This window comes from Bemisia tabaci, chromosome 1 (assembly GCF_918797505.1).
Source record: "Bemisia tabaci chromosome 1, PGI_BMITA_v3".
NCBI lineage: Eukaryota > Metazoa > Arthropoda > Insecta > Hemiptera > Aleyrodidae > Bemisia > Bemisia tabaci.
Window position 1 is genome coordinate 68,727,693 of NC_092793.1, and position 10,365 is coordinate 68,738,057.

General features: G+C 32.1%; 1 protein-coding gene across 3 annotated transcripts in view; it reads left to right on the forward strand.

The window, feature by feature from the left end:
• Positions 1-10,031, forward strand: part of Srrm234 (Serine-arginine repetitive matrix 2/3/4) — a 33,409-nt gene extending 23,378 nt beyond the window's left edge. For 2 of the 3 annotated variants that reach the window (XM_019043245.2, XM_019043243.2), the window contains one exon: positions 6,773-10,031. In XM_019043245.2, the coding sequence (XP_018898790.2) occupies positions 6,773-6,899 (127 nt within the window). In that variant the 3' untranslated portion in view covers positions 6,900-10,031. Of the gene's footprint in view, positions 1-739; positions 3,823-6,772 lie in introns of those variants that run through there. The other variant, XM_019043244.2, reaches the window with a different exon arrangement.
• The last annotated feature ends 334 nt before the right edge of the window (positions 10,032-10,365 follow it).

A 10,365-nucleotide genomic window follows, 5' to 3' on the forward strand; every position in this document is an offset into this window, starting at 1 on the left:
TTCTTCAAGTTTAAACTTAAAATTGGCTCCTCAAACTGTGTCAAATTTCTTGTAAGTTCGTGGAGGGGAGGGTATCACAAAATAGGGAAGTAAAATTCTTTCAAGCTTCGCACTGTTGCTGTATACATACATGTTTGATTGTTGTGCTCATTTCATATTTTTGAGTGAGGAGTCTTATTTGGTCCTGAAAATGGACCCATCCAGTTTCTGTCTAAAATCTGATGAGTTAATTGAAACACGGTGTTCAATTTGTCAGCAAGGCATTTCCAGCTGAGTTTGGAGTTAAAGCAGTTATGTTTTGTTTGCAAGTTGTGTAGTAATTTAATTGGCTCGTACAATAGCTGAATTCAAAAATTAGAATTACATTTATTATTGTCTAAGTTCTTTTCTTTTTGGCTTAAAATAGTTTGCATTGAATCCTGCATCATCAAGATGGATATAAATTTTCTTTTCAGTATGATCCAGAAAGATTTATTTCCATGATTTCCTAGAAAAATGTGTTTACTTTTGGATTTTATAAAAAGAAAAAATGGTTAACCGCCTTGTGTGACGATTAAATCGTCCACTGAACAATGTGGAATAGGTCCTTGCATAGGATCATTCAGTCAGTAGTTACATTATCGATTCATTTTTTTCTGTTTTTCCTCTATTAATTTTCATAACCTGTTTTCTATTTTTTTATCTTTTTCTCTCTGTCCTTTTTTTAGTTATTATTTTATTTCCTCTGATTTCTTTTCAGTCCTAAATCCAAAAAGTATTCAAGTGATTCTAGTTCAACATCAGACTCTTCAAGCTCATCCTCATCATCCTCATCATCGTCCTCCGATTCTGACTCTGATTCAACATAAATTAATAATTAACGAATTAAAGTTATAGCTCTTTCTAGTGCATCATACGCCTTTCAAACACAAATTATAAAAACATTCTCCAACAGACGGGAAGCTGTTGTTGGAGGCTGAAAAGTTTCTACGTAGAAGACTCAATCTGTTTGTCCTTGCTTGTTTTCTGCGTGGTCTCTTAGATGTATACTCGGTGTGCTTTAATATTGACTTAGGGTAAAATCCGTGGCGCCCAAAAATCTTGAAGGAGCTAAAAATCAGGATACTAAGTCAACGAAACTAATAGACTTTTTTTATTTTTCCTATCTAGAAAGACATTAATTTTTTTACCTCTTCATAAAGTTGGGACGTTTTAATTTATTTTAGGTACAGCTTCATTTTTGGATTATAAATCCTCTCCTAGCCTGCAAGATAATATCTGCAAATATTTATTTTATGAAATATTTTAGCCGCACCGGTTAGTATGTTCAGTGCCTCTAAATTTGATGTCAGTGTAAAAGTGGAAAAAGATACTCATCAAAGTAGGACTGAAGACTAGAATTTCGGCAAAACTTTCAATTTAGTCCATTGCAAGTAAGTTCTAATGAATTTTTAGTCAAGTCTTACATCTTTAAATAAAGAGTTGAGCATTCGGTTAAATGCTGCACTTGAGGAAGAGTTGAACACTGTGTATGGCTCATGTATATAGAAATGAAAGATAAATTATTTTCTTGCCTGCAGATAAATACCTCACTGATGATGTATCATCATCATTCGGGTCTTAACAAAATTAAAAAGTATACAATTTACTTGAAGTTTAACTTTACATTTAAAGAAAAATTTGTTAGAACTTGAATGAAAAAAAAGGATTTGTTTAGTTTTCACCCAAGTTTTAAATCCTTTCATTTGTTTTCACTTTGTTCTGAATCAGATAGAATTCTACGTTTCTTTCCCATCTCTCTATACTAGTTGTATTTGATTTTTAATTTTATTGCTTATCCGTGTGTTAAGTTGATGTATTATTCACATGGACTTTTTGCATGTCTGTGTTTAAATTCACAGAACAGTTGGATAGCTTTAAGAACTGATATGTTGAGCTAAGCAAACCCTCGGATTGTTTCAATCCATTGTAATTGGTCAGAAATAAGTATTTCTCCATGGTGTAGCACTTTTCACTATGTACAAAAATTCGTCAGTGGCTTTCATTTTTTTAAAATTCATTTTCTGAAAGTACAAAGTGAACAAAGCTTTCAAGAATTTTTTTGAACCCTAAATGTATAAAAAAGACCTGTTTGAATCGAGATGATTGGCGGGCTCTGATGACGCAGCCAGGTATGCAAAACTGTGTCAGCTTTAGGTATTGCTTTGTCAACTCGACCGTTACCTTATGATTGGTCGGACTTTGATTATCTTTTTCTTCCCTTTGAATTGATTCGTAGAACTTTTTGGTTTGTTCATAAAACCGAATGTACAAAAAACTATGCTGCAACCCTGCAAAAATTTCTTGCCACTGCCCCATTTTTGTCCAATAGATTGGCTCAATTCAATTTCGTGTGATTTACAATAGTAACTAGTCAAAACTTTGTTAGGTATACTAACGATCTTCATCAAACAGGACAAAGACGTATTTTTCCCAAAAAATGTTTCGCGTTTCAGGTAAACTACTGCAATCCTCTTTTATGATATGTAATAATCAAGGTACGGAAAGCATAACTTAGAGGTGTTCTATCCTCTTTTTAGATTCAGGTTAGCTCCAAATTTTCTAGCCAAAAGTCCATTTCTTATAATTTCTTTTCTTTTTTCCCCATGGAAAAATGTGTAACTCTTTTCAACAAAATTTTTTGCAATAGCAGTTTTTTTGTGCATTGAGAATTAGTTGTATAAAGTCTTCGGCCTCCTCTTCTGTAAAGCTTGAACCAGATGAGTGGCAAGTCCCTCCAAAGTTCATTTTCTCCCATGCTTTTACCGAACTGTTGAAGACCTCATCAATAAATCACTGTGACTTAACTGACTGTAGTATAGCGGCTTTTAAAGATGTATTTCTCTGGTATACACCCCGATTCTGCCAGAAAGGGTTCCATTTTGTGGCAACTATCTGGGGAAATCTCAGGAACTTGAAAATCAGACAAATTTTGGTCTATTGGGTGAGAAAATCAGTACGTGAAGAGGATACTTGAGACTGCTGGACCAAAAACTGTGCATTTATCATTCCCTCAACACCTTAATAAATGATGACAACCAATGAATAGTTTTGGACAAAATATCAAGATAAAATCTTACTTTATTTCAATGAAATGGTCTGCAAATTGTCCTATGTCATCACGATTTTTCTGAAAAGAAAAATAAAAGAATAAAGTTTAGTCTCAAGTAAGTATCTCTGATTAATGTGCAAACGCTTTCAGGGGTTCATCGCTGTTTCTTTTGTAGGCAGGAGTATACGAAGTAATTTTTGAACTTCTCATTCTTACCAACTGCACACATTTCCTCATCCTACATTGTTGCAGGATACACTCTTACTTGCCACCCAGGAAATGACTACTAAAAGTCAATTGTAATTTCCTCCAAAATTTTGTCTTGTTAGGAATTGCTGGGGCAGCAAAACTGCTGAAAAGGAGCAAAATTAGGTAGGGGAAAAAAATAGATCATAAAACTGGAACACTCTTTTTAACTTATTGAATGAAACTCGATGTAAAATTCACTTTTGAGACTGCATTTTGCTGATAGGTAGAAATACTGTAAGTTGTTAAGGGTATAATTAAGACTTTGTAGGATGGATAACAACATACCTGGACAGAAAGATGATTCTACTTCACGAACAAACCGTCTCATTCTGAGGGTGCAACTTGAATAAGGGCAAACAATTAACTGAATTTTGCCTTTTTCACTGTACAGTATCACTTCATTGTTTATTTCATTGTCCCTCTATCTTATTAGTTTTATTCCTCTCAATTGTTAAATAGTTTTATGATTTTAATTTTTCATGAATTAAAATTGAATTAAAATATTTGCTCCTTTTTATAATTTCTTTAATTCTTCCTTCTCAATTAATCTCACATCAAGCGTTAAAATCGGAAGTCATCCAGTTTATTAGAGATCCAGCTAGAAACAAACGTTTCTTTCAATTTTTGCCATCTTGATCTTTTTTACTCACCTTTCGTAGGCATTTTGGGTTTTTTCTCTTTTTTTTATCATTACTTTTCTATTTTATGTAACGCACTCTAAAAGGCAGTCAATAGTTCTTTTCAGTATTGTAACTAACAAGGAACACGGCTGTTTGAATGTTGTATATCTTTACATTGTCGTGTAAAATTAATTCAAGCTAGGCTTATCAGGGTAGTGCAGCTTTCATTTCAAAATCTATACTTAGTCCATCTTTCTCATGCTTTTTTCTTTTTCAAGTTTTGACTTCTAGAAGGATTTCTTTTCTTTTTTCTTGAAGTTGTGCCAAAATGAAGAGGATCATATCTAACTGATTTTAAGATATCAATATTTTTATTTTATACTAATGCAAAATTCTAATAGGATAGAGACTCTTGTAATCTAGAAGAAGAAGCATGTAAAGATTCTCACAAATGATAAATTGAACAAAAAATCAATTTGGCAGACTGATACTGAAAAGTTTTTTGAAGGTTGGAAAAAATGGGATGTACGGTCTCCTTGGACAAATTATTGCTCACTAATTAGAGGGATAGAAGAATAGAGTGTTACGAAGCTTAAGCATTCAGCTGTAAATCAATAGCTCAGTAGCACTGACAAATCATTGTATGTCTTCCTCTACAAAGCTCTGTCCAATTTTTGTTCCAACATCATGTTTGCTCATAATGTCCAAGGACAATTTGTGACTGTTGTTGGCTCCTAATGTTTACTTCTCCAGGTTTATTTGTGATTAAAATTTACCCCCAATGTGGTAGGCAAATACTCAACTCGGAAAAAGTTGAGATGAAATGCACACCTTGCTGAAGGCAGGCAAAACCGTTTTTTTTTTTCGGATTCTTTTGGAGCACCTCCGTAGTATTCGTGAGTAATATATTTTTCATAGTCCCTCCATAAAGGTAAGTTGAAGTATTTCAAATCATTTTTCATGCTTGCATGCTGCTTGTAATTGTAGTAGTTGTATTGTTGTTCAGCAGTTAACTTATTTTTGATCCTTTAACCAAAGTGATGTGTTTTTCAGAAAGTTCACTTTGTTATCTTACAGGGAATTTCTGGCTAATATCCTTCTCTCTTCATTCATATATTTCATATATGTAGGTGATTTAATCCTTCTATAACAAAAATTTCCAAAAATCCAACCATAAAAATATATTTTAACAGATTTTCTATTAATTAATTAACATAATAATGTAGCTAATGAAGACTATTTTTCTTAAAAGTACCTATTCGTAAAGTTGGATAGAACTATGCTTTCACTCATATTTTAGCATAATTTCATGGTCCTGCAATATCACTCTGACAAAAGGCTTTTAGGAATTGTTAGATCCTTCAACATGACTCTGACCAGTTTTACAAAAAATGATCCTTTTTGTTTGAATAAATTAACTCAGTTCTTTATTTTGAATTATTAGTCTGCATGTTTCTTACTAATCAGTAAGGTTTCTTAGTAATATGTAAGGTACCTACTATCATCTTATTTTCTTAAGATAAAAATAATTTTGATTAACATTTGTTCTTAACCATTTATCGTTAAGTAATAATAATTTTAATGGAAATAATTCCAACCATCCTTATGACAGACACCCACAACCAATCGTATTCATCGATTTTGAATTTTAATGACTTGATAACAGCATCATTTATGTGTATTTTTTCCTGCCATGTGCCCAGACTAATTTTGGCTGTATTTTCTCTTTCTTTTTTTCCCTGTCAATTATTATTCTTGAGAGAAATTACTGTCCAAACCCCAATTCCTGATCGAAATCTTCCCGAACTTGGGATCTGGTAAAGTCTTTTCTGGACTCATGAACGTTCCGTAAAATACCATCCAAAGTCATTATTAACTTCTTTTTTTTTTAGATTGCAGTTGAAAATCTACAATATTGATTTCTGAACTACATGTACCTAATTTATCAGTACCTATGAAAAACCTGTTGTGCCTGAATCAGCCAATTCATTAGGATCACTTTTACCCTCTAGAGCTCAGCTCCCTGGAGGACTGTCATTTCAGTAATGGCAAATGCAGCTCACAAATCCATAAATTTTGTAGAACTTATCCAACTCACCTCTCATCTCTCCTGAAGGAGCTGTTACACATGATGCAGTAGTAATGCTCTTAATTTATTTCTTTTTCTTTTTTTTATTATTGGTATCTCTTTCTTATTTTACAACTTAGTACTTACTTAAGTGTTTTTTGACTTTTCAAAAATCAACACTCCTAATTCTCGCTCCTAACTTACTTAAAGATAATGTGCAACTATCTTATATTCAATTTAAATTGACTCGTTTGTTTGAAAAAATAACCAACTTCTCGAATCCACACTTGTAATGGGAGAAGAATCTTGAGAGGGTAGTGCATTTTTGATACATTTTTTAGTTTCCCATTTCAACTGAACTGGAAGGAATACGCAATTGACTCTTTTATCAGAAAGCTTTGATTTTTTTTTTTTTTTTTTTTTTTTTTTTTTTTTTTTTTTTTACCCAAATGATAGATGAGAGCTTTTACCTTTTTCAATATTTTCAATGATCAGCTTTTTATGCATTACTCAGCTTACAAAAGAAAAGTTACAGAGATGCATCAGACTTCTGAAAAACAGCACCAAAACTTAGGTACCATTAAATCTCGAAAATTACACTGAAACCAGTAAAATATACACATTTAAGCATGTGCCTATTTTCAAAAATTTTAAGACTTTTGGAAAATGAATGACTATTGCGCTGTAGTGCGTACTTTTCGACTTGAAAATTGTATTCTTTATGTAAGATGTAAATTTTAAATACTCAAATTTAATAATTTTCAGCGCCAGGAAAAGACCAATTCCGTATCACTGGCCAACACCACCAACTCCATCATCAGTCAGTAGCTGGTCCAGTCGAGAAGCTCCATCCTCCAGAAGCTGGTCCCGCAGTCCCGTTTACAGTCATTAATCTTAATGTTGTTGCGTAGAATTGTGTGAAAGCATATTACTCACACCCACAAGGTATTCTCTGTACTTGAAGAATTGTCAATAAAAAGTCAAACATGAAGTGTAATGATTAAGCTCAGAAACAAATTTCTAACTGCATAGAATGAGGAAAATCATCTTTTTCACGTAATTTATCAAGCACTGATCTCTGCTTCAGTCCTTATCTCTTTGCACCGAATGTTCTGAAAAATTGTGTCTAACGCACTTCAACCATTTGTCTGTTTTTTCTCTTAGGATTATCGAGTACCAAAGAATCTTAAAATTCTGCAATATCACTTTGTTCTAGTCAAAACTTAATTTTAGTCAAATTTCTAATTGTTCTTATTATGTTATTTAGTTGGTTATGTATCCAAATCCAAATTCTCCTTTTCTCATCCGCTCAGAATATGCTATTCTTGCTACTACAAGGAAGTTCAGCATTATTGAACTTAATTCATGACTTTTTGCATAACCATGGCATAGAATACGTTGTACCTATCCATGCTTTGTTGTAAAAAAGGCACCGACAATGTTGACCTTAACTTAATCTAGTCAAATTTTATGTGTTTTATTATATCATTTATGCTCAGATACTGACATTAAGGTCAGTTTTTTATCACAAGAAAAGACGAGCTTCTTTCAGAGCATATTTCAGAAAATTAACCGGCTTGCTTGTAAAACTAACTAGATGAATTTATATTGTGATATTCAATTTTTTTCCAATAGTAATTGTCTTTTAACTGCAAGTTTTATTTAAAGACAAAAAATGAAATGGTATTAGCATTTTTTGCTGTTCAGTATTTTTCTCCCTTTTATTTCTATTTTTTTAGAGGCCTGTATGCATTCCATACGTACCATCTCATTCCATTGTTTCTTGATGACCATGAGAAGTGAAATAATTAAGTTGTTTCGTCTCATAATTGAATTTATAAGTATTGATGTGTTTCTTCTTTCGGTTGTTGAAAAGATTTATTCTTCAGCTATTTAGAACTTAGAATTGGTCTTTTTCTGTAACTTATTTTATTTATTTTTTTTTTTTTATTGTTTTCAATATTTATTGATACCTACCCTTGTTAGTTAATTTTTTCACGTTAAGGCTACATATTTTTTTTAGACCGTGAATCACTTGTTTGATCTCTGTTTTTGTATTTAAGCCTGATGATGTATCCTAGTGTGTTTTCTTTGAGTGTTGTCCAATCGAATTTTCAAATTTAACTCTCAGCCAAGAATGCCTGATCTGTTTTAAAATTTAAAAGAGATAGGCAGGAAATTAGAGAGACAGTTAAATTCATCTATACTTAAACGTAGAAGTAAAAAAAAAAACTTCTCTTTCCCATTCAATGTCTTGGGGAGCTCTCATGAGAAGTTTTGCTCTGCTAAATCGAGAACATTTCCACTATTCTCTTGCAAGACATTTCTATACAAAGAATTTCTCCTCGTATTAAATGATGAGTTGCCTATTTTTTTCAATGATAAACTTATTATAACAGCTTCTCATGATTTTAAAACAACAGAAATTAGTGTATTGAGGTATCAATGTTGTTCCCCTATTTTAAATTTAATTCTTAGGAAGGAATTTTTTATAAGTTCATTTTGTAAACTTTCTGATATAAGCTTCTAAACAATAATTTGATCTCTTTAAGATTCGGAATTTTCTGTGTGCCTTGCCACTTAAAACTTAGCTTCTGGTTTCTTGGATCATAATTTTGCCCCCCCCCCCCCCCTCGTATCAATGAATTCTTTTGTAATATAAATGCATAGATAAAAAACTGTTTTACTATTTAGAGCCTCCCTCCCCCCCCCCCCCATCAAAATAATAGAAAGTGAATTATGTGAAAGACTGTTTGTAAGGTTGTCACGGAAGTTATATTCTTGAAAGTATAACAAGAAGAGACAGTGTCATAGATGCAAGAGAAAAGAAGGCAAAGAAGGAACAAGTTAAACGAGTTGATTTTATTTACATGAATATTAATATCAACAGAATTTTATATGCTTCTTTTCCATTTTTCTGTTGACAGTATTGTCTGGAAGTATTTTAAGAACTTCACTCAGCAAGCTTTACTAAGCAGTAACATTAAAACAACATTGCCGAAAAGTTCCTGGCAAGATTGTAACAAAATACTACTGTTGTATGCGTTGCTAGTATGGAGCCGTATTGCAATAAATAGCTTTCTGATAATGTCTCCCTTGCAACATGAGCTGTAATTTCTCGTGTTAAGTGAAACTTGGAGTCCTTGTGATTTGCTCGACTCATATTGTTCTAATGTTGTTGGTAATTTCAATCAAATATTGTTGAAGAATTAATTTATTAATCTATTTATTTATTATACCTGTAGGTATGCTTTTTAATCAATCAATTATTTATTTTCTTTTTTTTGCATTTATTAAATCATTCCTTTTGTATCTCCAAAACAATCTAAGTGATTGTTCGGTTTTTTTTAGAAGTAGGCAAAGTTCATGAACCATGTACTAATTTCCCTCTCAATCTAAAATTTGACAGGCATTATACCTATTCCTCTTCTCAAAATGTTCAGGGTTTGAAGTACTTCTTTAACAATTTTTTTTTTTATGATATTTTTGGGCTACCTATCAATATCTGTTGAATTTTAGTATTGTACTAGATACAATCCTCTCTCTGATTTGAAAGCCCAAAAGGTTTCTCTGCTTATTGATTTAAATTATTTAAGAAAACTTATATTAAATATTTTAATTCTTTAAAAAAATTGTTTTATTGAGCATTGGAAATAACTTGGTGAAATTAGAGATTCTACTCGTCTCATCATGGGGGAGAAAAAAACATCTAACTTCTGCTGAACTCTGGATATTGTTCGTTTCTCCATGAGATACCTAATCATTCAACATTCCTCTTTTTTTATCTCCCTTCTTAAAGATATCTTCGCTAGGTATCCGAAATTTTTCTTCAGTTATCATCTAGTCAAAATATGTGTAAGTATAGTTGAAATTTTTTTTAGCAATGTTGCTGTATTTGATACATTGATTTGTTTTGTTTTTACTGAATTTGTTTGGTTTTCGCCAGAATACTCAATATCAAAATACTCATTACATAACTGTCCCGATAGTTGATTTATTTGTAATATACCATACATTCACAGCCTTTCGTCTCTTTTCTTCTTATCCCCTTAATACGGGATGATCCTTACAACCCAAGACCCAAACTGCAATAACATTGTAAATAAATAGATAAGGAAACTTGCAATGTCTAGAAAGACATAAGTAACTTTAAAAAAAAAAAATTGAATTTTTATGGAAACTCTTTTCGGGGATTTTTCAAGGAAAATCAGTGCCTCTTGATTATAATATTTATGTGTATCATTTGGTGAAATTAGCCCATACTCAAAGTATTTCCCTTTTGTAGATCACCTGTCACCCCCACCTCCATCTCTTTTGAAATACAACCAATCATAGCATCATTATTGCACAAAATTTTG